Consider the following 27200-nt stretch of genomic DNA (forward strand, 5'->3'; position numbering starts at 1 on the left):
TAAAGTGGTGTACTGCTTTGGGAAACATTATGTAGGGAAACCAAATTAATTAAAAAGCAGCATGTGGGGGCCTGGCACAGTAGCCTAGCATCCAAAGTCCTTGCCTTGCATGTGCCAGGATCCCGTTTGGGTGCTGGTTCTAATCTTGGCGGCCCCGTTTCCTATCTAGCTCCCTGCTTGTGGCCTGGGAAAGCAGTCGAGGACGGCCCAAAGCCTTGGGACCCTGCACCCGTGTGGGAGACCTGGAGGAGGTCCTGGCTCCTGGCTCCTGGCTTTGGATCGGCACAGCTCTGGCCTATGCAGCTGTTTGGGGAGTGAATCAATAGATGGAAGACGTTCCTCTCTATCTCTCTTCCTCTCTGAGTATCTGCCTTTCCAATAAAAATAATAAAATAAATCTTAAAAAAAAAAAGCAGCACGTGCTTCCCCTACTATACACAGTTTGTACTCTGGTTATAATTTTGTAGATTTAAAACTGAGACTCAGAAAAATAGCATCCTAATAACTACGCCTGCACAGAATCAACCACATGCATGATTTCTGCTGCGAGTCGTTACCTGAGAAGTCTGCCAGCAGTCTCGCTAGGGCATGCGTGTTTACCAGTTCAGTCGTGCTAAGGCTGGAACCATTATCTACCCTGCTAGCTTCTTGGGTAACAGCAGGCCTTTTGGGGATCCCAGGATCAGGTCCAGATGCAGGGCTGACACCTGTTTGCTCCGGGATGGCACAGGATCTCCGTGGCCAAGCTCCTGGAGCCACAGTTCGCCGCGCCGTTTCCTCACCTGGCGTGGCGGCTGACATCTCAGCCTGTCTCTCCCCCAGCTCCTTCAGGGCTTGGATCGTGAGCTGCTCCTGCTCCAAATCAGGAGATGCTGCTGGGACGCTCTGGGCTGGGACAGCATCCTGACACTTACTCCCACTCACTCCTTCGGCTTGTTCACTGCGCCTGCGTTTGACGCCTTCCACATCAGAAGGACCAGGCTCACTTCCGGGCAAGGCTTCTGCGGGAAGGGATGCTTTGCAGCCTGTTGTCTTCTGTGATGCTGAGTCACGGGCCTTTGTCTCACCTGCACCTACTGTTCCCTTCCCTCGGGTTTTAGTAAAGGCTGTGATCAGATCCTCTGGGGAAGAATCATCCATGTCTTTAACATCTTTCCCGAGGAATGGTGTCGAATAAGTGTAACTTGTCACATCTGTCTCACTAAAAACTTTTGCTGATATTCCTACAGGAAGTTTTTGCTTCTCGGTTGTAACAGGCATTTGAGGAGCAGCTTCAGCCACGTTTCCCGAGGGCTTCCCACCCTCCTCTGGGACACTCACATCGGGTACTTGGGAAGGGGCCACCTCACCAAGCAGCTTCCTCCCGGGCACGTGGGGCTGAGCCGGATGTGGCTCCGAGGTGCAGACCCCCTCTTCAGGGTCCTCAGAGGTCTTCCCTTCCCTCCGACAAGCGGAAAGCTCTTGGACAGCTCTCCCACCTGTGTTTGCAACAGCACTTGGAATGGACCCTGGGCTTTCCATCTGAACTTTGTAATCTTCAGCTGATGCACCTGCTGCAATGTCCTCTATCACTGTGTCATCGGACTCCCCGGAGCTGTCAGCCTCTGCCACTTCTCCCACCCCAGGGTTCTGCCAGTCTACTTCAGGCAAAACCGCTCCAGGACCCAGAGGGACAGGTTTCTCCGACGGAGATCTGGACAGCTCTGAAAGTGTGTCGTCCTGTTTCTGCTCACTGCCTCGCGTGTCCTTCACAGAACTGGCATGGGCTGGCCTAGCGTTTTCTTGTGGCAAAGATATTTCTGCCAGATCATCACCTGTTGGTTTAGTGATGGAAGTGTTCCCACTGAAAGAACATACAGGAATTTTCTGGTGAATTTTAGTTTTAAGATGTACCACTGGGATATCTGGCTGACATTTGTTCACATCAGGTCCTGTTTTTGTGTTGTGGTCAGAAGATTTGTCCGTCGACTGCTTCACGTGAGGATCCAAGTCCCAAGTCAGTACTTCGTTAGTGAAGTTGTGCATGTCACTCACACACCGAGACACCTCCTCCAGCGCGGCAGTTGTGTGTGAAAACTGCCTGGCGAGCAGTGCGGAGGCCGGGTAACGCCCTGCCTCTTCACTCCGCAGGGGAAACACTTTGTCATCACTCTCCAGCTTGTCTGCAGGTGATTCTTCATCCGCGTGCCCTGCCCAGCTACCGAACGCCTTCATGCTCTCCTTGTAGGAGTCTTTAAATTCTTTGTCAAATGCTGCTTTGTCAAGAATGACTTCGAATGGTGATCCAGGCGAATCTTTTTCCATACTGCCACCCCCTGAAGCTTCCGACGGTGACAGGGAGCAGGCGGCGGGTGGTGTCTGAGCTGTTAGCAAAGTGAACCTGCCACCAGAACCCGATTCAACTGCAGCCTTCCTCTCTGCTACCTCATTCAGCTTCTCAGACTCATCTGTCTTTATTTGCTGTTCCAATTGACCAACTTCTTTTAAGAGAAGAGCAGGGCGTTCTTGGGAACTGACTGGAATGGAAGGGTGGTCGCGATGAGCGCCAGGGGCATCTGCTCCACAACTGCTGGTCCCCTGAGGCTTGGGCACCTCCCTCGGGGCTGGAAGAGCCCAGTGGGCCTTGTCTTCGTGGGCTAAAACAGGATGGCCACCTAACACCTCGCCTTCTCCATGGAATGTTGTAAGATCAGTGTTACATGTTTCAGAAGATGAAATACACGAAGAAGCCATAATTTCTGCAGGTGGCTCATTAGAACCAATAGAGTGCAATTCCTCTATGGTCAAAATTTAAAAGAAAAGCGACTGTTTACCAGGCACGGTTACACACCCAACTAGTCAGGCTAAGCAGCATGCTTCTAATTTTTACATTATGCAATGTGCACACACACGGGGAAGTACACACGCACAAATATATAACAAAACCATGACCAGCAAGACATGCAGAAACTTGCCATTGCTGAAGCTGTATCATGCTACAAAGTGCAAATGACAAAAACCTTCATGACCAGCTTTTGACCAGTCTACTTCCTCCACTGCAAAGGTAAAGCACAAAGAAAGATAATATTGGTACATTTGAAGAGGGGGGAGGGGCTGGAAAACTGTCTTCCTTTTTCTTTTTTGGTTTTGTTTTTTGGTGAACAAAGCAACACAATCCACACAAAACAAACAACCTGACGCTAGACTCGCCCTGTAAGCTGAACACACGGGGCATGCTGCCTCTAGAACCCGACGCTGCATAGCCGGAGTTCTTCATGATCTTCAGTCTGGAATTATTCTATTCTACTCACAAGAAAGATCTCTACGTAAGAAGAAAAAATGCAGGCTCATTCTAAAATCTCTTGCCCTAACTTGCCATTTTAATCCAAACTGAATCTTGTGACTTTCTTTTTTGGGGGGTTGAGATGGATAGACCAAGCCCCACAATTCCTTCTACAACAGAAAATTATCTTTCTGAAAGTAATGCATTAGTAATATCTTACTAGTCACTGAGACCACAATATCTACTCATTTACCACGCTGTTTTCTAGCTTTCTAATCCAGCCAGATTTTATGGGTGGGCATGCTGTCTTTGTGGTGTTCCTGCAGCTGACACAAAGTAGGCCTAAAATGACTAGGTCCACGTAAATTAGCCACAGAGACTCGGCATGGTCACGCGAGACCTGGGCAGACTCAGGGAGCGGGAAGCAGTAGCTGCGAAACTAGGAAAGAGAAGTTCCTTTGAGATAATCTTCATTCAGCTTTATTTACTTATGTCTTCTTTTCATAAGAATCAGAATAATAAAAGACCAAAATTATGGTGTTACATAAAATTACTTCATGGCAGATGAGAGTGAATCAGAATTTCATACTACAATAAATAAAATGCTAACAATTATGAAAATGCCCTGAAAGTTCCCTATTTCAACATGTCACTATTATTTGATGTAATAATGTCTTTGGTAAAACTGTAGTCTTTGTATTAGAGAAAAAAAAGAACGCGGGGCAGCCGTGGGGTGCTGCCTGGGATGCGTGCATCCCTCGTGGGCGTGCCTGCATCTGAACCCCGGCCTCACTTCCAGCTTCCTGCACAGGCACACCCCAGGATATAGCAGGTGATGGTCCAAAGCAGCTGCATCCTTACTGAACACGTGCAAGATCTGGAATGAGTCCCCAGACGCCAACAGATGGCAGGTCCCTGTGTTGCCTCTTGGCCTTGCAAATAAAGAAAAATACACATCACAAAAAGTTTTGGGGCTGCTGAGATAGCTCAATTGATTAACCCTCCACCTGCAAGTGCCACTATCCCATATGGGTGCTGGTTCATGTCTTGGCTGCTCCACTTCTTTTTTTTTTTTTTAAAGATTTATTTATTTTATTACAAAGTCAGATATACAGAGAGGAGGAGAGACAGAGAGGAAGATCTTCCGTCCGATGATTCACTCCCCAAGTGAGCCATAATAGGCCAGTGCGTGCCGATCCGAAGCCGGGAACCAGGAACCTCTTCCGGGTCTCCCATGCGGGTGCAGTGTCCCAAGGCATTGGGCCGTCCTCGACTGCCTTCCCAGGCCACGAACAGGGAGCTGGATGGGAAGAGGAGCTGCCGGGATTAGAACCGGCGCCCATATGGGATCCCGGGGCTTTCAAGGCGAGGACTTTAGCTGCTAGGCCATGCCGCCGGGCCCGGCTGCTCCACTTCTGTACAGCTCCTTGGTTATGGCCTGGGAAAGCAGTGGAGGATGGCCTAAAGCCTTGGGACCCTACGCCCATGTAGGAGACCTGGAAGAAGTTGCTGGCTTCTGGCTTCGGATTAGCTCAGCTCCAGCTATTGTGGCCATTTGGTGACTGAGCTAGCAGATGGAAAATCTTTCTGTCTCCCCTTTTCTCTGTAAATCTGCCTTTCCAATAAAAATCAATAAATCTTTTAAAAAAAGAGAGATTTTAAAAAGTACTACTGGCTACATTTTAATGAGAAATAATCCACAATCTGAACTCTGTATCATTACTGGATTTATTGGTCATGCCTCCACCAGACAACATTCAATGGACAGAGTATTTCCCTTCAAACAGGAATGAAATTGAGGTGAACTAAACTGCCTCTGCCCCACAGGGAAGGCCCAGCTGCTCAGCTTTACAGGGGGATGTGTATTGGCACAGCAGTGAAGAGGCCTCCCAGGACAGCTGCATACCCTCCCCGAGGGCCTGGGCTTAAGTTTGAGCCTTGGTTCGGATTTTGACCCAGTTTCCTGCTCATGTGCATGGTGGGACGTGATGTTGCAAGTCCTGCTGCCCCTCCAATCCGCGTGCAAGACGCCGCGTGTCTGGCTTCCGGCTGTGGTCTGACTTAGCCTCGGCTGCTGCGGGCGTCTAAGAGGTACCAGTGGGTACATCATCGCTTTCTCTCCCTGTCCCCATCTTTCAGGTAAGTGAATAATTCAACAAAATTGCTTTAGAAACTATTGAAAACAGTGAACAAAACGGAAAACCCTTTGCTTTATGGATCTTTCTCTAGAGGGGAGACAATATTAATTAAAATGATGAACATGTAGCAGGCTCTTTGACATGAAAAAAGAAGGCAACCAACGGAATGCACACATTACGGTAGGAGAGAGGGGAAGCCATGCTAAAGATGTTCTGTGCTTGGGGCTGGTGCAGTGGCACAGCAAGCTAACCTGCCTGCAGCACTGGTATCCCACATGGGCGCCAGTTCTAGTCCTGGCTGCTCCACTTCTGATTCAGCTCCCTGCTTAAAGGCCTATGAAAACAATGGAAGATGGCCCAAGGCCTTGGGCTCTTGCACCCACATGCAAGACTGGGAAGAAGCTCCCAGCTCCTGGCTTCACACTCACCTAGTTCTGCCCATTGTGGCCATTTGGAGAGTAAACCAGCGGATGAGAGCATGTGCAAGCTAGCTCTCTGCTCCTCAAACAAAACGTATTTTAAAAACCCTCACTCAAAGGTCTGCTGTTGTGGCACAGAGGGTAAAGCTGCTGTTTCTGATCCCAGCAACCCACAAGGCTATGGGTTCATGTCTCAGCTGCTCCACTGTCCGATCCAGCTCCCCACTGGAACGGCAGTAGACGCTGGCCCAAGTGCTTGGTCCATCCCAGTACCACTCATGTGGGAGACCTGGGTCAAGTTCCTAGCTCTGGCCTGGCCCAGTGGTGGCCATCACAGCTACCTGGGGAACCAATCAGTGGATGGAAGATCTCTTTCTCTCTCTCTTTAACTTTAAAATAAGTAAATGCATCTTTAAAAATCCTCAGAATTTGGGCTTGGAGAAGTGGCCTAGTGGCTGAAGTCCTTGCTTTGCACACATCAAGATCCCACAGGGGCACTGGTTCTAATCTTGGCAGCTCCACTTCCCTTCCTGCCTGTGGCCTGCAAAAGCAGTCAAGGACAGTCCAAAGCCTTGCGACCCTTGGGACCCGTGTGGGAAACCTGCAAGAGGCTCTCAGTTCCTGGCTTTGGATCCGTGCAGCTCTGGCCATTGCAGCCATTTGGTTGTGAATCAACAGAAAGATCTTTCCTCTCTGTCTCTTCTTTCTGTAAATATGACTTTCTAATAAAAGTAAATAAATCTTAAAAAAGAAAAATCCTCAGAGTTTTAAACACTTTCCCTCCTACCACTTACAAATAAAAGAATTTAAGGAGCTTTAACCTATTTTAAAATTGCGGGTGATACAACTTCTGAACTTTATCAAATTTGGTTGTTAAAAAGCCAAATACTCCATTTGAACAGAAAATCTGGCATGGGAACTAAGCAAGAATTTTCTCTCTTCTGCACCTAGCACATTGCATGTTGCCAAGAGTAAGAAGAATTAGAAGTGAGGAAATGAAAAAAAAAAACTTCTAAGGAAATTTTCAGTGTACAGAAAGTAAAATACTTGAATTGAAAAATAATTCTTCATACATGAGGGCAGTTGAAAAAGGTAACAGAATATGAAATTTCAAAGATGGTTTGCTTTAGCACAAAAAACCCAGAAATTTATATGTAATTCTTTAATTTCAAGGCAGAATACAGAGCGAGTGGTGGCAGGGGAGACAGACAGACAGAAACTTGCCAATAGTTTGTCCAGTCTCCAAAAGCCCATGCTAGCAGGGCTGGGCTGGGCCAAAGCCGGGAGCCTGGCACTCCATTGGGGTCTCCCACGTGGGGGCAGGAAATGAGCCAGCTGAGCCGTCATCTGCTGCCACCTCCCAGAGCACACACTAGCAGGAAGTGGCAGCAGCCCAAGGCTGAGACCCATGTACTACAGGATGGGGTGTCCCAAGTGGCACGTTAATTCAAATTAAGAGAGTGCTTGGTGACAGTGAAAAACCACACACGTCGGTGAAGAAAGGATACCAAATTGTAGTAGCCATGAAGTTGCTTTGCCAAATACAGACACTGCACTGTCACATGAGGGCGGCTTGACATATTCAGGTATAGGTTCTCCTACACTTGAATTTTCTTACAGTCACAAAACAAAACAAAACAAAACAAAACAAAAAAACACAAACTACCGTGCAGAACAGCCACAGCATCAAAATGGGAAGAAGCCAGCCAGCAGACACTTCGCAGCCAAGCTAGACCCTCAACAAAAAGTCTCTTTTGTACAAAGAAAAATGTTTTGGTTTTTCTTTTCTTTGTTTTAAAAAAGGCTGTAACTGGCAAGTTATTTCCTCAATACTTGCCCCAAACTTTCATGTTCTAACTTCCTATTCCAGGTGCCCGGAGCAGCCCAACTGAATGTCAGCACCCACTGATGCAATGTGCTTCCAACCCTGCACGCTGCATGGCGTCTCTGACCAATCTTATGCTTCTTAAAACGTTTCTAAAGAAAGTTTCCAGCCTCTACTCTCATCAAAGGTTTCAAAACTAGGTTGTGTGTTGGTGGAGGGAACATTCTGGCAGATGATGCTGAACTGTATCACTAACAGCATCGATACAGTTAAAACATCTGTTCTAACATCAAAATAACATCTCTGAAAGTCTACGCCCTCACCCTCGCGCAGCTGGCCCACTCGACTACCTTTCTCCTGGGGCCGTGTGTCCTCAGTCTGCCTGTCCTTAACCGGATGACAGTGGGCGAGCTGTCTCACTGTGGAAATCCCGGTTTCCTCAACTGGCGAGAGAACTCCTCCCTTTCAGTGACATGATCACAGCAAGGACCAGCACAGAGAAAGCTCTGGAAGAGGCGGCCGCACCCCACGTGCCTAACTCTGCCGCAGAGCTCAACTCTTTCACAAGGTAGAGAAAAAAAATCATTAAAGTTTATTTCCCTTCTTTGAAACTCTCACAGAGTGGGCTGAAATTCAACTTTGTTTATGGGAAAATAAATCCTTAATCAGAAGATCGCAAGTTCCTACTCAGGAGTGCAACTTAGAGAAGGAACTGGTTATGCCATTGACACTCTAATTACAAATCTATTTGCTATCTCACAAAAACAATCTCCCTAGGGTTAGGTAGCTTTATTCGAGCTGTACAATTTAGTGCTAAATTGTAATTAAAAAAAAAATTTAACTGCCTTTTTCTGAGTTTAAATTCATGACATTTTTGGTTATTTGCCTCTCCTTTAAACCAAACATATATTAAGTCAAAAAATACAAGTCATTCTTAAATTTTAAAAAATCCTACTTAACTAGTACTTATCACTTACTACGGTTTGAGCAGATGGAGAAAGGCAATGCTTCCTCACGGCTGGCTGGAGGAGCACGGCGGCCAGCGGTGGCCTGGGTGAGTGCGGGGCGACCCGGGGTGTGCTCAGCCCTCAGTTTACCGAGGACCCTGCCAGCCTCTTCCCCGTTATTGTTCATGACGGGAGATCAGAGGCTGCCCATCTCGGCTAGCCCAGGATACACCTGACCATCTGCTGAGAGGCTCTAACGACTGAACACAAGGGCCTCTCGACCCGCCGGGCAGCAAGAGCCCCGCTGGGCACTTCTCTACGTGGTTTTCTGTTTTGTTTTGTTTCTTTGCGGCAGAACACACTACTAATAGAGATGCACTGGAGCCATTTCAGGAATCTAACTTTTTAAAACCACCTCTCACAGGAACACTCTCCTAAATCTGCACCGCAAGCAAAAAGAACGGCAAACGTGTCCCTTTCACAAACGCCAACAGCCTACGGAAACAATGGCTTAATAACGGAGCGCTTGTTTATCTCCACTCCTATGTTTACATGTATCTGCACAGGAGTTAAAGGATCTGGAAAGCGCTGAGTTATCTTTCTAATATTTCATACATTCAACATTCCCCTTTCTGCAGTCCTGACTTGAAATGAGAATTTATTATTTTTTATTATGAAATACTTACAATAGAGGAAATAGAATGACCTGATCTAGTGGCTCAACAGGCTAATCCTCCACCTTGCACTGCTGGCATCCTGTGGCCTGGGAGAGCAGTGGAGGACAGCTCAAGTCCTTGGGACCCTGCACCCATGTGGGACCCTGGAGGAAGCTCCCAGCTCCTGGTCTGGATCAGTTTAGTTCCAGCTGCTGTGACCACTTGGGGAGTGAACCAGCTCCTTCTCTCTGTATATCTGCCTTTCACATTTAAAATAATAATAATAAATAAATCTTTCAAAAAATATTTTTTTCCAGAGCAGAATAATGTTTATCTAATGAGATTTCAAATGTGAAGAAATCAACTATTTTAGATGTTGGAATTACTTTGTAACATTCAAAATTTCTTTTAACAAACATTACTTTCAAAGGTCATGATTAGACCCACAGGATATCCAAATTCATACAAGGCATCTTGTGAAGAAGTTGGGGGGCGTCCTAAAGTTACCAGCATGAATGAACCAACTGTAGGGGCATTTCTTTGATCCTGTTAGGGTTCATTCTTCTAAGAGCGAACACAGTCTTTCCAATAACCCAGCACCCAGACTGCAGTGGGGGAGCCCACTGCTGCAGTAGGCCGGCTGCTGGGGAACTCTCAGACCTAGCCAGTGATTTAAGCTACTTTTCTTTTCTTATTTTTATTTTATTTATTTTTCAAGATTTATTTTATTTCAAAGTCATATACAGAAAGGAGAAGAGACAGGAAGATCTTCCATCTGATGATTCATTCCCCAAATGAGCACAACGACCAGTGCTGTGCCAGTCCGAAGCCAGGAGCCAGGAACTTCCTCCAGGTCTCTCACGTGGGTGCAGGGTCCCAAGGATTTGGGCCGTCCTTGATTGCTTTCCCAGGCCACAAACAGGGAGCTGGATGGGAAGAGGAGCTGCCGGGATTAGAACCGGCGCCCATATGGGATCCCGGCATGTTCAAGGCGAGGACTTTAGCCACTAGGCCACCTCACCGGAGCCTCTTTTGTTATTTTTAAATAAGGGTTTTCCACGTATCTGTTTTTGAGATTTACTAAATAGCACAGACGAAATGGTGCTTGACATGTAACAAACAAAGCCACAGCTGAATGTCCAGGACAAGAAGCCTTCCTCGTGCAAAGCCTAGCTCTCGCTCGGTGCTTCGCGGCAGCCTGGAGGTGGCTGGCTCTGCGGGACCGCCTCAGAAGTTCCCGTGAAAACGCTCTCGGGCAGGTTGGCAGTTTTGTGGTCCAGTGGAAGCACACTTTTTCATCCTATTTCATTACCTTTCTAGAAAATTTGTTGGGAACTGCTCCACAGAAAGGACTGCGTGTAATTAGCTCCATCTTAAGAGACTTGAGGGCGTGGGCAACAGAAGCCTCCTGCCTCGCTTCCCCAGTTACAGCCTCTTTCTCAACATTTTTCTTTTATTAGTGTGCAAAAAAAATTACAGACTTGCCTTGTGAGGTCGAAAATAGAGATACAGGCTGAGAGGAAGAGGAAGAAACAAAGGAATCTGAAAGAAAATATACAGCATGAAAATGTGACAACCTCACACAAGAAAGGTCAATTGAACTTTTTTTGGGGGGGAAGGGGATGGTGGAGTTAAGTATCATATGCTTACTATCATATGCTAAACAAATAGAAAAACCTTTGTTTTCAATCATATCACTCACCTTTTCCCTTTTTCAAAATTTCATTTTTGGGCAACAAAACTACTTTATTTTCAAAATCCACTTCTAAAAGATAACTCAATTTTTTAGAAAGTCAAATATTCTCACCTTCAAAGTAAAAACCAAAAAAGAGGAACCTCAGCATTTGGTAACCACCACGAGTCTGAGAATGGAAGGTGCTGTTGGGCTACACTGTGTGGGAATGGAAAGGTGACATCTCCAGGGAAGCCAGCCCCTGCCCTGGGCCACTTGCCACTGCATCCCCGGACGAGTCACCAAGACCAGCACTCGAAAACATCTAACTGGCAAAATGTCACACTGATCTTGAATATTAAAAAAAAAAAAGCCACAGTCCAGGCAGGACATGAAAACGCTTCCATCTTCTAAGATGACCTTCCTCTGACTTGGCCATATGGCAAAATTTTAAAGACAAATTCTTTCCCTCTGGCTGCCATACCCACAGGATCCTTAATTCAGCAACTATGTTTCTAGGAATTTATCCTATATACAAATTTGTATACATATACAAAGATGTGGTTGGAGGCTAGTGTTGTAGAATAGTGGGCAAAGCTGGCATCTGCAACACTGGCATCCCGTAGGGACGCTGGTTCAAGTTCAGGCTACTCCACTCTGATCCAGCTCCCTGCTAATGTGCCTGGGAGAGCAGTGGAGGATGGCTGGCCACGTGGGAGATCTGAAAGAAGCTCCTGGCTCCTGGCTTTGGAATGCTCTCCCTCTCTGTAACACTGCCTTTCAAATAAATAATTAAAAAAATTAACAACAAAAGTGCATTCAGTTACTCTACGAAATGGCAACAGAAGGTATTAGGAGGTAACTATGATGTCTGGGGTGGGAGGAAGATTTACTTTTCACATCATCTCTGACCTTTAGAAAAAACCAAGAACACGAGTGGCCTCTTCAATAAAGAATGGCAGAAACTGAGTGAAAACAGGCACGTGGGAAACAAAGCCTTCCATAACATCCCTAAATATAATGATATTTATAGGTTAGCTGTTCTTTTTTTACAACTATAAAAATGTTTTCACAAATAATAGGAACAGACCTAACCCAAGAAGAATGTTCTGGCGTGGGCCACAGCGCCACCTGAGTGGACCAATCAGCAGCAACACATAGCATATTAACACAAAGGGATTTGGTGGCTTAGAGGCAGAAACCAACTCAAGATCAGAATTCTAAAACTCACTGTTAAAAATTACCTTACGACTTCACATTTACTCCTAGCAAACACAGTTATTTTTTAAGGAAGCACATTTACCTATCCCTTTAAACTTTCCAGATGTGTTTATTTCCATACTCATGTCACATCAACACTCACTCTCTGCCAAACCAAGAGTTTAAATCTCAACAAACCTGCAAAGACCAATGCTGTAAGTAAGGCTAACACAGAAACGATCTGATGACCTTGCCAGCTGTGTCTGCTGCGGCAGCTCCACCTAACATCCGCTTCCACTGGAAAATTTCAACACCCAATTCTGCATGCATAGCTCCGATGCAGGACACAGATAACAGTGAATGGCTTGCGACAAAGTTGCAGGTCCTTAACTTACAAAACCACATCGTATTCACACTCCCTACTTAAGCCGCAGGGAATAGAACTCCAGAACGATGAGATTCTAAGGGACTGTACACCTTATCCAAGGAAACCTGGATTCCATCCTTGGTGTAGTGAGGACACAGGGAAGGTGGAAGGCCACAGCAGGGTAGAGCAGGAACTCAGCTGACGGATGGGCCCCAAGGGAAAGAAACAGAGCACGCACCTAGTGGTTCATTTCCCAAATGCCCTTAAGAGCAGGGTCTGGGCCAGGCCAGAGATAGGAGCTGGGAACTCAATTCAGGTCCTCTAGCTGGTACCAGGAGCCCAACCTGAGCACTACTGCCTCCGGGTGCACTGGGAGCAGGAAGCTGAACTCAGGACCAGAACCAGGACTCCAACTCAGGCACTCTCCTATGGGAGGAATATTTATTTTTATTGGAAAGTCAGATATACAGAGAGAAGGAGAGACAAAGATCTTCCATCCACTGATTCATCCCCCAAGTGGCCACAATGGCCAGAGGTGTGCCGATCCGAAGCCAGGAGCCAGGAGCTTCCTCCAGGTCTGCCACGCAGGTACAGGGTCTCAAGGCTCTGGGCCGTCCTTGACTGCTTTCCCAGGCCACAAGCAGGGAGCTGGATGGGAAGGGGAGCTGCCGGGATTAGAACTGGCACTCATATGGGATCCTGTCACATGCAAGGTGAGGACTTCAGCCACTAGGCTACCGTGCCGGGCCAGCATTATTAACTTTCAATTCTGAAAGTTGTCTGGGACTGCCATTGTGACAAAACAGACCAAGCCTCTGTCTGCAGTGCCAGCATTCCATAGGCGTCAGTTCGTGCAATGGCCGCTCCACTTCCGGTCCTTCTGTTTAAAGCCTCGGAAGGCAGTGGAGGATAATGATGGTCCCTGTACCCACAGGGAAGACCCAGAGGAGACTCCTGGCTCCTGGCTTTGGGTTGCCCCAGCTCCGGCCACTGCGGCCACTTGCAAGAGTGAACCAGTGGATGGAGAATCTCTATCTCTCTGTCTCTCCTTCCCTCTTTGTAACTCTGCCTTTCTAATAAAAATAAATCTTAGAAAAAAAAAAGAACATTGCCTAAAGCATAACCAACTGCCCAATAGTACAGCAATCCGGATAGCCTGAGAGAAAGAGAAGACTGCAATTACCTGAGAATCGGTAACAATGGAGTGAATGAATTGACCCAGGGAGAACTGAAGAAGTTTTACAAAGGGGCCAGTGGTGGTGGCAGAGCAGGCTGATCCTCTACTTGCACGCCTGTGGCATGGGCATCCCATATTGGTGCTGTGTCCTGGCTGTTCCACTTCTGATCCAACTCCCTTTTAACGGCCTAGGAAAGCAGTGTAAGGTGGCTCAAGTGCTGTACCCTTGTAAGAGATCCACAGGAGGCCCCTGGCTCCTGATTCCAGCTACAGCGGCCATTTGGGGAGTGAACCAGGGAATGGAAGATCTTGCTGTCTCTCCTTTTCTCTGTAAATTTGCTTTTAAATCCTTTTTTTAAAAAAAGTATTTTCTAAAAAGGAAACCTGGTATAATAACTAAGCTCTGTTGTAGATATACGATGGGATACCAATCATTAAAAACTGTGTGACAGGTGAGAATGCGTTGATATTAGCAGGTGTTCACAGCATATGAAATCAAAACATAAAAAGCAACTTAAATAATATGATCTCATGGCAAAAAAACACATGTTCACATACAAATAAAAAGGGGGATCATGGCACAGTCTTTAGGTGGAGGGATCATGCGATTTTAAATTTTTTCTCTTTAGGTCAGGCAGTGTGGCACAGTGCATTAAGCCATTGCATGGCATGCCGGTTCAAGTCCCAGATAACCTGCTTCCAATTCAGCTTCCCACTAGCGAGTACTGAGCAACATGCTGGGAGGCAGCAGGTGTGGGCTCAGGCCCGTCTGGAGGCTTGGACACAGTCCCTGCCCCTGGCTTCTGCCTGGCCAGCCCTCGCTGCTCTGGGCATCTGGGGACTGAGCCAGCAGGCGCAAGGAGGAAGCAGCTCTCTCTCAGCCTGAGTGTGTTTCTCTGTCACTCTGGCTTTCAAATAGAGATGAACCTAAAAAGCTTCACATGTCATCTGCTTAACTCTCCCAAAGAGGGCTTATCTTCTATTCCCCAAAAATGGCTGACGGAAGATGGCCTGGGGTGCTTGGTTCTTCTGGCAGATCTGGAGAAAGTTCCAGACTTCTGGCTTCCACCTGGCACCAAAGGATCTCTGTGTGTCTAGGTAACTGTGACATTCAACTAAATAAATATAGAAACTTTGAAACACACAAAAAGTTGATCAGGTGGCAATAGTGACTTAAAATTTTCTTTATATTTTTGCTGCTCCAAGTTTTTTCCTCTACAATTTTATTTATTATTTTCTTTTTATTTTAAAAGGCAGAGATCTTCCAAATGCCATTTCATTCCCCAAATACCTGCAACGGATGAGGCTGGGTCAGGCTAGAGCCACTGGGCTTAACCCGGGATCTGCCACAGTGGGGGCAGGCAAGGACCCAAGCCATTCCCTGCTTATTTCCAGCGATATAATTGTTGTTATATCACCTACAAGTATGCTGCTATGAACATTTATCTCATATAACTGCAATCACATACTTCCTCTACAGTGGAAAGAATTCATTACCTCACAGGAGGAAAAGGTTACTTGTGATAAGATCTCCTAGCAGGTTTTTCAATAAAACCAGCTGGGTATAAATATTATGAGTCATCACACCACTGGATTTTAAAAATTTTTTCATCTTTATTTACTTGAGAGGCAAACAGAGACAGGAGTGAGTTCCCAGCCACTGCTTCACTCCCCAAATGCCGGCCATGGGAAATTTTTTCAGGTCTCCCGTGTGGGAGGTAAACACCCAACCACTGAGTTACCACCAGCTGCCTCCCACATGGCACGATGGCCAGAGCAGAGCTGGCCCTTGAACGCTGGTTCTCCCCTTTAGGAGGCGGGCATCTCAAGCCACATCTTAACTGCTAGGCCCAATGCCCGCCTGCCCCCACACATCATTTCTTTTTTCAAAGAGATTATTTATGTGAAAGTCAGAGTCACAGAGAGAAATGGAGAGACAGTGAGATCCTTGAGCCACTGATTAGATCCCCAGGTGCGTCCACAGCCACAGCTAGGCTGGGCTGAGGCCAGGATCCAGGGACTCCCACGGGGCAGCAGGAGGCTGCAGGTAAAGTGGAGCAGCGGGGACTGCAAGCAGCACTTGCATACAGGATGCCGGCATCAAAGGGGGCTATGGGCGGCACCACACACCAACCCCATCACTGCAAGTCTCCATGGCAACGCAGAGTCACTAACCCAAGCTAATTAACTGCCCAGCTCTCAACACAGCTTCAAAGAGAGGCAAGCGACTCCCTTCTCAAACTGCATGGCAGAAAATGCTTTTTCTCACTTTTCAGTGCTGGCTGGACTACACGCTATCACCGAATTATGTGGTAAAGTGGACCTGCTTGCTCTTCCCCAAGCAATTTCCATTTCATGACCAAGATTTTAAAAAAAAATTGCTATTTTCCAATAACAAGAAAGCCAGCGGAGGTGCCAAGCCTGAGAACAGTGTTGACGGTGCACTCAGCTTCCTACTCCTGAACGATGACATCAGTAAGGCACAGCTGTCGCTAATACAAACAACTGAACCTCTTATTTTATTCTGATTTCATTCATGATCCCTAATGTCCGTTTTTCCTGTCCCGAGATTCCTTTCAGGACATCATATCATGGCTCATATATCAATGGCACATCATATCATCACATCTCCACCTTGCGGCTGCCGGGGAACTGACAGCTCTGGACTTCTGGCCTTCGATGGCCCTGGGGGCCTTGAAGGATATCCCTCTAAGCAGGTCTGTCTGATGTCTTTCTTGTAGTTAGACTGGAGGGCTGGATTCTGGGGAGAATGCCACTGGAATGGATCTTATCAAGGGTCCCCATTAGCAAGGTGACTGGTCACCTGTGCTGTCCCCTGGGTCCCCGACTGAGGCAGCTCCGGCGAGGCTGGTCGGCAGTAGTGCTTCTCCCCAGCCACGCCCCCTGTGTGACTGGGAACCCGAACTGCAGGAGTGCAGGGAGGGGGCGTGTTAGTGTTAGGGACTGTCTTCCGCTGCCCTGTAACTTTTCATCCATCACTGCCGGATGGCCAGCATGAAGCAGCTTCATCAATGTCCCATGTAACTGTAACAGATTGTCCAATGTAGCTTGTTATTCAAAACAAGACTGAGTGACAACTTGACATTAGTCCTGCTAGAGAAATGCTCCTCAGAGCAGTAGTTCCTCCTAAAGTCAGTCAAAATGACGCTCATTGCCAAGATGCCAACTCATTACCACAATAAAGCCATGTTGACGGCTTGCTCTGTACCACGCATTTGCAGCTAATATATACAGTCTACACAGAACAGCATGTAGAGCTTTTATCTGGAAAGAAACAAAATTAGAAAGTCTGACACAAACAATGCGGATTTCATAAGCAGGAAATTGACTACAAGTATTCTCATACCCCAACCTTTAAACTGGACTAGGTGCTGGTTTTGTGGCATAGTGGGTTAAGTTGTCTACCACCCTCAATACCAGCATCCTGGTTTGGAGCGACTGTTCAAGTCCCAGCTACTCAGCTTCTCATCCAGCTTCCTGCTAGCGCAGCCGGGAAGGCAGCAGAGGACAACCCAGGTCCTCAAGCCCCTGCCACCACGGGCAAAACCTGGATGGAATCCCAGGCTTCTGGTGCTGGCTGCACCAGCCCTGGCTGCTGGGAACATCTGGGAATACATCGGAGGTCTGGTCTCTCTCCTTCTGTCACTCTACCTTTCAAATAAATAAGTATTAAGATACACTGTAGGGGCCCAGCACCATGGCCTAGCAGCTAAAGTCCTCGCCTTGAAAGCCCCGGGATCCCATATGGGCGCCGGTTCTAATCCCGGCAGCTCCACTTCCCATCCAGCTCCCTGCGTGTGGCCTGGGAAAGCAATTGAGGACGGCCCAGAGCCTTGGGATCCTGCATCTGTGTGGGAGACTTGGAGGAGGTTCCTGGTTCCTGGCTTCGGAACGGCACAGCACTGGCCGTTGTGATCACTTGGGGAGTGAATCATCGGATGGAAGATCTTCCTCTCTGTCTCTCTTCTCTGTATATCTTTGTAATAAAAAATAAGTAAATCTTTTAAAAAAAGATACACTGTAACTACATTTCTTTCTCTCTTTTTTTAAGATTTGTTTTACTTGGAAAGTCAGAGTTACAGGGAGAGACAGGGAGAGAAACAGAGAGAGAGCTCTTTCACCTGCTGATTCACTCCCTGAATGGCTGAAATGGCCAGAGCTGGGGTGTATGAAGCCGAGTTTCAGGCCCCCAGCCTTAGTCTCTGGTAATTGCAGGCATTCAAGAACGGGAGACTTCCAAAATACACTTTTTTGTTTTTAATACGATTTACAGAGGGAAGTCAGACATCATCCTAAAAGAGGGGCAGATTATGCAGATGTAAGAGATGAGGGGTGAATTATATGGAACAATGGCCTCTTGTCCACTCCAGCTGCTGGAACAACACACGGAGTGGCTTACAAATAGCACACTTAATTCTCACACCGAGAGTCCTGTGGGGTTGCCTGGAAACGTTCAGCGGCTGGTGAGGGCGCCCCGCCCGGTCACAGGGGCCCTGCTTGCCACACTCACCTGGCAGGGGACGTACTAATGCCCCCGCAAGGGTTCTGTTTTCACGAGGCCCTCGCCTCTCAGACTATAGGACTTTGGGGCTTAGGTTCTGACATCTGAATTCTAGAAACACATTAGGTCCCCGGCAAAGGAGAGCACCCTAGGCAGAGGCCACAGCGAGCTGAACTCTGAGGTGGGAAGCATTTCTGCTGCGCTAGCCAAGAAGGCCAGGGTGGCTGAGGCGGGGTCAGCAGGGGGAGCAGGCACACAGGTCAGTTTGAGGAGCACCCCAAGTCTGCCAGCATTCAGTGGGGAGCTGCACGGTCCACCTTGTGTTCTCACAGGCTGTTGGCAGCTAGTGTGTAGAGAACAGAGCAAGGAGTGCGCAGGGAGACGTGCTGTCCCTCGGGAGAGCTTGGGTGGTAGCCTGGACCAGGACACGAACAGGCGAGCTTGTGAGAATGCGCCAGACTGCACCTATCATGGAGGCTGGAGCAACAGCGCTCGCTGCCGGCTGTGTGAGAGACAGAGGTGGCAGGCATGATTCCACAGTGTTGCTGTTTTTAAAGATTTATTTATTTTTATTGGAATGGCAGATACACAGAGAGAAGGAGAGACAGAGAGCAAGATCTGTCCTCTGGTTCACTCCTCAAGTGGCCACAAACCTGAACTGATCCAAAGCCAGGAGCTGCTTCCAGGTTCCTCACATGGGTGCAGGGTCCAAAGCTGTGGGCCATCCTCTACTGCTTTCCCAGGCCACAAGCAGGAGCAGGATGGGAAGTGGGGCTGCAGGGGCATGAACCGGAGCCCATATTGGATGCTGGTGCATGTGAGATGAGGACTTCAGCCATTAGGATAGGAGCTGGGCCCAGTCACTCTATCTTATGATGCCTTCTATACATGCAGGCTGAAGACATATTTAAAACTCATCAATTTATTGGGGCTAGTGCCGCAGCACAGTAGGCTAAGCTTCTGACTGGCACCAGCATCCCATACAGATGCTGGCTCAAGACTCACTGTTTCTTGGGCCCAGCACCATGGCCTAGTGGCTAAAGTCCTCACCTTGAACGCGCCGGGATCCCATATGGGCACCGGTTCTAATCTCTGCTGCTCCACTTAGCAATGAGCTGTAACACATGCTTGAACAGTTGTTGAATGAAGTTCATATGAGAGCACAAGTTAATCCAGAAGGGAATACACAAATGTGAAGGTATTACAAATGTCAAAGATTTAAATCTCCTATGTAAAATGAATTCAATGCTCACTGTTGAGATGTTTCAAGGAACAGGACAAAAAGGGTTCTATATTATACAAACTTCACGGGAAAAGAGCTGCTCAGAACACCCCCACGTATCCTGAAGGGCAAGCTGACTACGGGGAAGATGTCAGAGAGCTCACGTGTCATCTCCTGGCTACACTTCAAGGAAGCAATCAATCAGCTGACTGCAGGAGACAGAGGGTACTTCTTGCAAACAAACCAAAAGGTGTCACAGGACAGGCACCTGCTGATAACTACCCCTCCCCCATAACGGAAGACAGAAGTGCAGACCACAGACCATCCTTAAAGAGATGTTCCATTGGTAGCAATATCGGAGTAACGTGCCTTAAAAAAAAGAGTCATATTTGTGGAGCAAAAGACTTCAATGATGCAATCACAAGCAATACAGATTATAAATAAATGTATTTAGCGTTCACATTTTAAGACAGCCATTACACATCAGGTGATTCAAAATAACTACAGAATTAAAGCTGCTGGGAATGAACAGGATAAACAGCAAGTCAGGTTTGTTTTTTGGGGGGGCAACTTCTGATTGAATTATTTATATGAACAGAATATCAAGCTGATAATTTTTAACCAAAAACCTTGCCTATAAAATGGGCATTGTTCTGTAAGTCTGTATACCCCAGGAGGTTAAATTCACTAACCATATGGCTGAACACAAACCATAGGAATACACAATAAATATACATAATCGGTTGTAACAAAATTGTTAGAGCGTTTGTGATTATGCTTGAATTTAAGAGAAGAACAGATTCTAGAGTTGCAGCTAAAGAGAAGTACCTTTCTAAGAACAAACTGTTGGCTCAGCCAAGCCTGGGACGCTTAACCTTTCTTTTTGCTTTCAGAGACACGTCACCAGTTCCTTCATTACAAAACTGCTTGCAAAACAGGCGGAGGGTGAGCCAGGCGACTCCCATACAGGACTAATGTTATTTCCTCAGGGAAGAATTCAATAAAAGCAACAATACTGGTGTTATTCTGTTTTCAGAACATCTCCAAAATACTAAGAACACTGATGCTCTCAGTGGCAACTTCACAACCAACTCCAGTTAGGGGGAAGGTGCACCTGTTAAATACCTGTGGCCTGGCTGTTTGATCTGATCAGAGTGGTTAAATTACTTATGCATTTGATTTTCCTCTAAAAGAAAAGGGCACCCAAAACAACAAAACAAAGCAAACCCCCCAAAGCCTTCTCCATTTTGAGGAATAAAAGATTCCAAGTCAGGTGGCCCAGCACGGTAGCCTAGCAGCTAAAGTCCTTGCCTTGCATATGCCAGGATCCCACATTGACGCCAGTTCTACTCCCAACAGCCCCGCTTCCCATCCAGCTTCCTGCTTGTGGCCTGGGAAAGCAGTCAAAGACAGCCCAAGATCTTGGGATCCTACACCGACATGGGAGACCTAGAAGAGGCTCCTGGCTCCTGGCTTCGGATTGACACAGCTATGGCCCTAGAAGCTGCTTGGGGATTCAATCAATAGACAGAAGATCTTCCTCTCTGCCTTTCTTGCTCTCTATATATCTGATTTTCCCACAAAAAATAAAATCTTAAAAAAAAAAAATTCCAAGTCAGTAGGTGTTTACAGATCATACTGACATGACCATCCTTGCTTCCAACCTGACGCGCTTTACAATGTTATCATAACTCAATCTGTATAAAAACTGCATGAAAGGCACAGTGATCTGGTGAGGGAAGACAGGGAGAGACTGAGAGATCGCTCACTTGCTGGTTCTCATCCCAAATGCCTGCAACATGCAGGGCTGTGCCAGGGAGGAGCTAGAAGCCTGGAGCCCTACCTGGGAAGCCCAGGGTTTATGCCATCTTCCGCCTCCCTGGCGCACTGGTAGGAAGCTAGATCTGAAGCACACAGGAGGCATGAGCCTCAGGGACCGCTCCACCTGCTGGGTCACAACACCGCCCCAACTATGTCGGAGAAACATCTGTCTATTCGAAAGGTCGAGAGAGGAACAGATCTTCCATCTGCTGGTCACTCCCCAAATGGCCCCAAGAGCCAGTGCTGGGCCAGGCCGAAGCCAGGAACCAGGACTGCGCGTGGCTCTCCCAGCTAGATAGATAGCAGGGCCCAAGCACTGGGGTCACTGGGCTCACCTTCTGCTGCTGTTCCAAGCACATTAGCCAGGAGCTGGATCAGAGGCAGAAAAGCTGGCACTCTGATATTGGATGCCAACATTGCAAGAAATGGCTTAACCCTTATAATTCCAGTTTTCATGGTCAGAATTCTGCAAAAAACATTTAAGCACACTGATACCCTGCCAAGCCATTCTGGAAAACCACCCCCTCCCTTTTCAGGATTTATTTATTTGTATGAAAGAGTTACAAGTACAGGGGGAAGTGAAAGAGAATGTTCCATATGGCTGGTTCAGAACGAAGCCAGGATGCGGGAGCATCTTCCAGGCCTTGTGTGGCCAGCAGTGGCCCAGGCACCTGAGCCCTCTGCGGCTCTGTCCAGGCCACCAGCAGGCAGCGGGATCAGAAGTGGCACAGCCCGGTGAGTTACCTACTGTAAACATCTCAGAACTTCCTCCTTCACTTGAGGAGAAGGGTGTGGCAGCTTTGTGACATTAATCTGAGGGATACAAAGCTGAAATAACTTAATTGTGGGAAGCAGAAAAATTTAAAGAATCATCTTTTACTATGAGGAAAATTTATGATCTCTTCTTTGTAATTCAACTGCTAGTTCATATTCATGAGCAAACAGCTTGTAACCTGCAAATGGATGTCTCAAACATGAGGTACTGAGCATTTAGGGACTCGAAGCAAATGTGTCTGATCTGTAAGGCTCAGCATTGCTCCTGCCGAGCACTTGCTATGGGCGAGCAGCCTTACTGACATATTACACATGTCTGATTTTCATTGAATCAGACATGGATAGTATGAACTCCATTTTAGAGTTAAGGGCTGAGGACTCCTGTGAGGTCACACAACGATCAAGAGGCAGAGCTGAGACTGAGAGCTAGGCACTGTGGGAGTCATGAGGGCTTGATGCTCCCAGGGATAATGCACAGATAATGTGTGATTCCTCTTTATATTATTAAGATGAAGGAACCAGGGCCCGGCGGCGTGGCCTAGGAGCTAAAGTCCTCACCTTGAACGCCCCGGGATCCCATATGGGCACCGGTTCTAATCCCAGCAGCTCCCCTTCCCATCCAGCTCCCTACTTGTGGCCTGGGAAAGCAGACAAGGACGGTCCAAAGCCTTGGGACCCTGCACCCACATGGGAGACCTGGAAGAGGTTCCTGGTACCCGGCATCGGATCGGCGCAGCACCGGCCATTGTGGTCACTTGGGGAGTGAATCATCAGACGGAAGATCTTCCTCTCTGTCTCTCCTTTCTGTATATCTGACTTTGTAATACAAATAAATAAATCTTGAAAAAAAAAAAAAAGATGAAGGAACCCAACATTGTGGCATAGCTGCTCAAGTCGCTGCCTGTGAAGCCGGCATACCACATGGGCACCACTTACAGAGTCTGGGTGCTGCACTTCGGATCCAACTCCCTGCTAATGTGCCCGGGAAAGCAGAGGAGAATGCCCAAGAGTGTGGATCCCTGAACCTTCAGGGGGACGTGGAAGCTGCTGGCCCTGGGCTTACACCTGGGAAAGTCCTGACTCGTACTACCACTTGGGAGGAGTGAACCAGCGGACAGAACTCTCTCCCTCTCTCTCTTCCTCTCTGTAAATCTGCCTTCCCAATACAAATAAATAAATCTTTAAAAATATATATATAAAAAAAAAACTTCAAACATTTTTAAAATTCAGCTATATTTTTTTTACAAAGTCTGGTTTCCCTCAAAGGTACAACTCTGCGCACCCAGCAGGTCACTCCCCTCCTTCCCCTCCTGCTGCCCAGGCACCTGGGCCACCAAGCGTCACCAGGACCCCCATCTCCAGGATTCCTGCCAGGAAGGCCAGCTGAGACACACTGTCCTCTTCCCAACACCAAGCCATGAGCCACTCTCCCCAAAACCAAGAGGAGTTTCTACAACCAAAAGGACTTGAGGGAAAACTATGAAGCCGAAGGTACGTGGCAACATTTGCGGATTTTAAAAAATAAACCAGGTAGATTTACTTGAGCATCCATTTAAAGTCGAGCTAAATTTAAACAAGCGTCATCTGCATGGAACAGTGGCCTGAGACACTTTGTGAGACGGAAGAGCCCTTGGGTCAGGAGCAAGGCCTTCGCGGGGAGATGAACGGTATCTGAGGACAGACCTTCTCCTCCAAGTTGCCACCTGTCAGAGGAAGATCTGGCATTGGGCCCACCAAAATGGTATGCTGTCCAGAAAATATTAATACACAGTTGTAGTGGATAGAGTTTAAGAATATCTACTGGGGGCCCGGCACCGTGGCCTAGTGGCTAAAGTCCTCACCTTCAAAGTGCCGGGATCCCATATGGGTGCAGGTTCTAATCCTGGCAGCTCCACTTTCCAGCCAGCTCCCTGCTTGTGGCCTGGGAAAGCAGTCGAGGACAGCCCAAAGCCTTGGGACCCTGCACCCGCGTGGAGACCTGGAGGAAGTTCCTGTCTCCTGGCTTCTGATCAGCTCAACACCTGGGGAGTGAACCATTAGACGGAAGATCTTCCTCTCTGTCTCTCCTCCTCTGTGTATATCTGACTTTGCAATAAAAACAAATAAATCTTTTTTAAAAAATAAGTATGGGGCCCGGCAGCGTGGCCTAGTGGCTAAAGTCCTTGCCTTGAAAGCCCCGGGATCCCATATGGGCGCCGGTTCTAAAGCCAGCAGCTCCACTTCCCATCCAGCTCCCTGCTTGTGGCCTGGGAAAGCAGTCAAGGATGGCCCAAAAGCTTTGGGACCCTGCACCCGCGTGGGAGACCCGGAAGAGGTTCCTGGTTCCCAGCTTCGGATTGGCGCATACCAGCCCGTTGCGCTCACTTGGGAGTGAAACATCGAACGGAAGATCTTCCTCTCTGTCTCTCCTTCTCTCTGTATATACGGCTTTCCAATAACAATAAAATCTTTAAAAAAAAAATAAGTATGGAGGTAGTTGTTTTAGAAAGCTATGCCTTCCCAGTGTCTCTTTCACGTGTCATAAGTATATAAAGCATTCCTCTGAGAAAAACAACAACAAAGAACCAGACAAAGCCAATAACAAATACAAGGGCGCCAAGGCAGGTGACGTCAGAAGCACACGGAGACACGCTGCATCTTCTGCACTGCCCACTCAGGGCCTGCTTGGTGCTGGGGCAGGGAGGCACAGGCCAGAGTGAAGTATTTGGATTTCCTTGACCTGCTAGGGGAATCGATTCTGGCTTTGCATTAAAGGAACAAAAAGGTTGAGTTTCAAAGAACCCTACCATTTGGCTAGAAGCCTTAGAACTAATCTTAGTGCCTGAGGACTAGACGCATCAGCCGATCCTTAACATGATCGGTCTGATCTTGAGCAGAAATGGCCAATTCCTAAAACTCAGATCTGAATTTAAAAAACTGGAAAACAAGAAAAAGCAAAAGGTATGTTCGCACACACACACACACACACAAAAGCCAACCAACCAGTGAGCAGTGACAGACAAGTGCTTAAAGCCAGAAAGACAAGTTGCCAAGTTATAAGGAAGCTGTTCACCTGGACCTTAGCCCAGAACACAAAATTTTGGAGGAAGGCGCTGGGGGTTGAAAAGACAACACGGGTTCCAAATTTGCTGCCTCATTCCTTCATCCGCAGAAGCATCCTCTCGTCCTGTCGCTAGGGAAAAGACCAGAATCCCGCTGGAAAACCCAGAGGAGCGTCCTCAACTCTCAGGCAGGTGGAAAGGCATTGTTAGGGAAACCCGAGAGGGATCCGCAGGGCCAAGATCGGGGAGGTCGGGTTTTGAGAAGCAGCAATTTTAGGGAGCCGATAAAACCTCTCAAAAAACGCTTCAACGCAACTGAATAGAAGACAGAATTTTTGTCCTCCCCGGCTGATGGTCGCTCCCTTAAAAACCACCACCTGTCCAGGGCGCGTTATTTTTCGCATCTGCACTGCAGATGCCCGCTTGCGCGAGGGGTGCTCGCCAGCCAGCCCCCACCTGCAGGCTGATGCGCATACAATAGCAACCGGGAGGCCCAGTGCGTATCTCCCAGCGCCGGGAGAAGGGGCTTCTACCAGCCCCTGCTTTGTCTCCAAGCTCTCCCCCTCCCCCTTTTCTTTAGTCAACCCCCCTTTGTTACACTGCCAGCAACAATAGTCCACAGAAAACATGAAATCCAAACATGCTGATGGCTTGGCACGATGCTAGGATGTCATCTAGAATATGAGCGAGCGCCTGCGTGTCCCCACCCCACGCCGCGCCACTCGGGAGCGGGCTGTGTTGCAGATGCAGCCCCGGATCCATCTTGGACCCCAGATCTATTCTCATCACGCCTCCCTCCACCACCTTGCAGCCTCGGAAAACATCGCGCACTGCACAGCCTCGCCGAAAAGACGCGGGCACGAGCTACAAGGCTGCCATTCAACTTCCTCATCCTCCCCACGGGTGAAGAAAAATATTTATATTTTTTTTAATAAAGACTATCATGCGTGTCTGGGTAGGTCAACACCTGTCTGCAAACGCGCAATGCAACCGGCTCGCCACCATCTCCTCCAGAATCCTAACGAATCATTTCTCCCACCCTCCCACCCCAGTCCTCCCTAACCTCGCGAAATCACACCACCCCCGGCCCCCGAAAGCCCCCCGGGTCGGCAGGGAGGGCTCTTCTGACTCTCCAAACACCGCGTCGGGCAAATCCTGCTCTGCCTAGCACCCTCCCCGAGCTGCCATGTCTCCCCACCTGCCCGGCCTCGGCGTGGACGCCCACTGCCTCTCCCCGCCCCCAACCTGCTTTCCTCACACCCCGTTATTTCCTCACACCGTCCGCACGACCTTGCGCTCCCCTCCCCCTTTTCCCAAACGCTCGTCCCCGGGGGACGCGAGCCTCGGCCGTCCGGGGCGGTCGGCCCTCCCCGAGGCTGCCCAATCCCCCCGACCAGCCCCCGGCCCAGCTCGCCCTCCTTCTCCCCCGACCCCCCAGGCCGGGGACCCCCGCGCGCCTCACCCGCACAGGAGGAGCCGCAGCTCTTCGCCCCCAGGGCGGGGCAGGCTCCCGGGCTCCCGCCACCGCCGGGCGCGGACGGCTCGGCCCCGGAGGACGACGAGGAGACGGACGGGGACTGAGTGGCCGCCGACGACTCTGCCATGGCTGCGACAGCAAGGGCTGGACAGGGATCAAGAAGAGATGTGGGGCGGGAGAGAGGGAGGGGGGAAAGCAGAAAAAGATCCGACAGTTGGGCTCTCCGGAGTCTCTCCCAGACGCCTGCTCCGCGGACCGACTCCGACAGACTGACTGACTCAACCGAGCGCAGCCGAGAGGGCGGGAGCGCGAGCGCGCAGGCGCACAAAGGGCCCGCCCGCGGAGGGCGGGGGCGGGCGGCGGCCGAGCCGAGGCGCGCGGGGCGCAGGGCGCAGGCGCGAGAGCCGTCCCTCCGCGTTCCCGCCGCCCAGGAGGGGCTGGCGCGTGCCCGCGGCGGGCGCGTCCCTGGGGACGGGACGCAGGGGGCGTGGCCGCGCCCAGGCTCCTCCCACCATTGCGTCCGCGGCGGCGGGTTTGCTGCAGGGTGGGATTGTATGGCGGTGGTGCGTGAGGGTGGGACGATCCTGTGTGTGTGTGAGCGACGGGGAGTTTCCTCGCGCTTCTGGTCGGCTAGAACCGTCTTCTACCTTAAACCCGAGAGCCGTTGTGTTTTGTCTGAT

General features: G+C 48.7%; 2 protein-coding genes across 2 annotated transcripts in view; both read right to left on the reverse strand.

The window, feature by feature from the left end:
• RTN3 (reticulon 3) overlaps positions 1-26827 on the reverse strand; it is a 54282-nt gene extending 27455 nt beyond the window's left edge. The window contains exon 1 of the mRNA XM_058662880.1: positions 26506-26827. Coding sequence (XP_058518863.1) covers positions 26506-26647 — 142 coding nt within the window. The 5' untranslated portion in view covers positions 26648-26827. The remainder of the gene's footprint in view (positions 1-26505) is intronic.
• LOC131480093 (reticulon-3-like) lies at positions 456-2787 on the reverse strand (the record flags this gene model as incomplete). Its single annotated transcript, XM_058662517.1, has 1 exon — positions 456-2787. A coding segment is annotated over one exon (2289 nt), but the record flags the coding sequence as incomplete, so codon positions are not given.
• Positions 26828-27200: the final 373 nt, after the last annotated feature.

This window comes from Ochotona princeps, chromosome 4 (genome assembly GCF_030435755.1).
Source record: "Ochotona princeps isolate mOchPri1 chromosome 4, mOchPri1.hap1, whole genome shotgun sequence".
Taxonomy (NCBI): Eukaryota; Metazoa; Chordata; class Mammalia; order Lagomorpha; family Ochotonidae; genus Ochotona; species Ochotona princeps.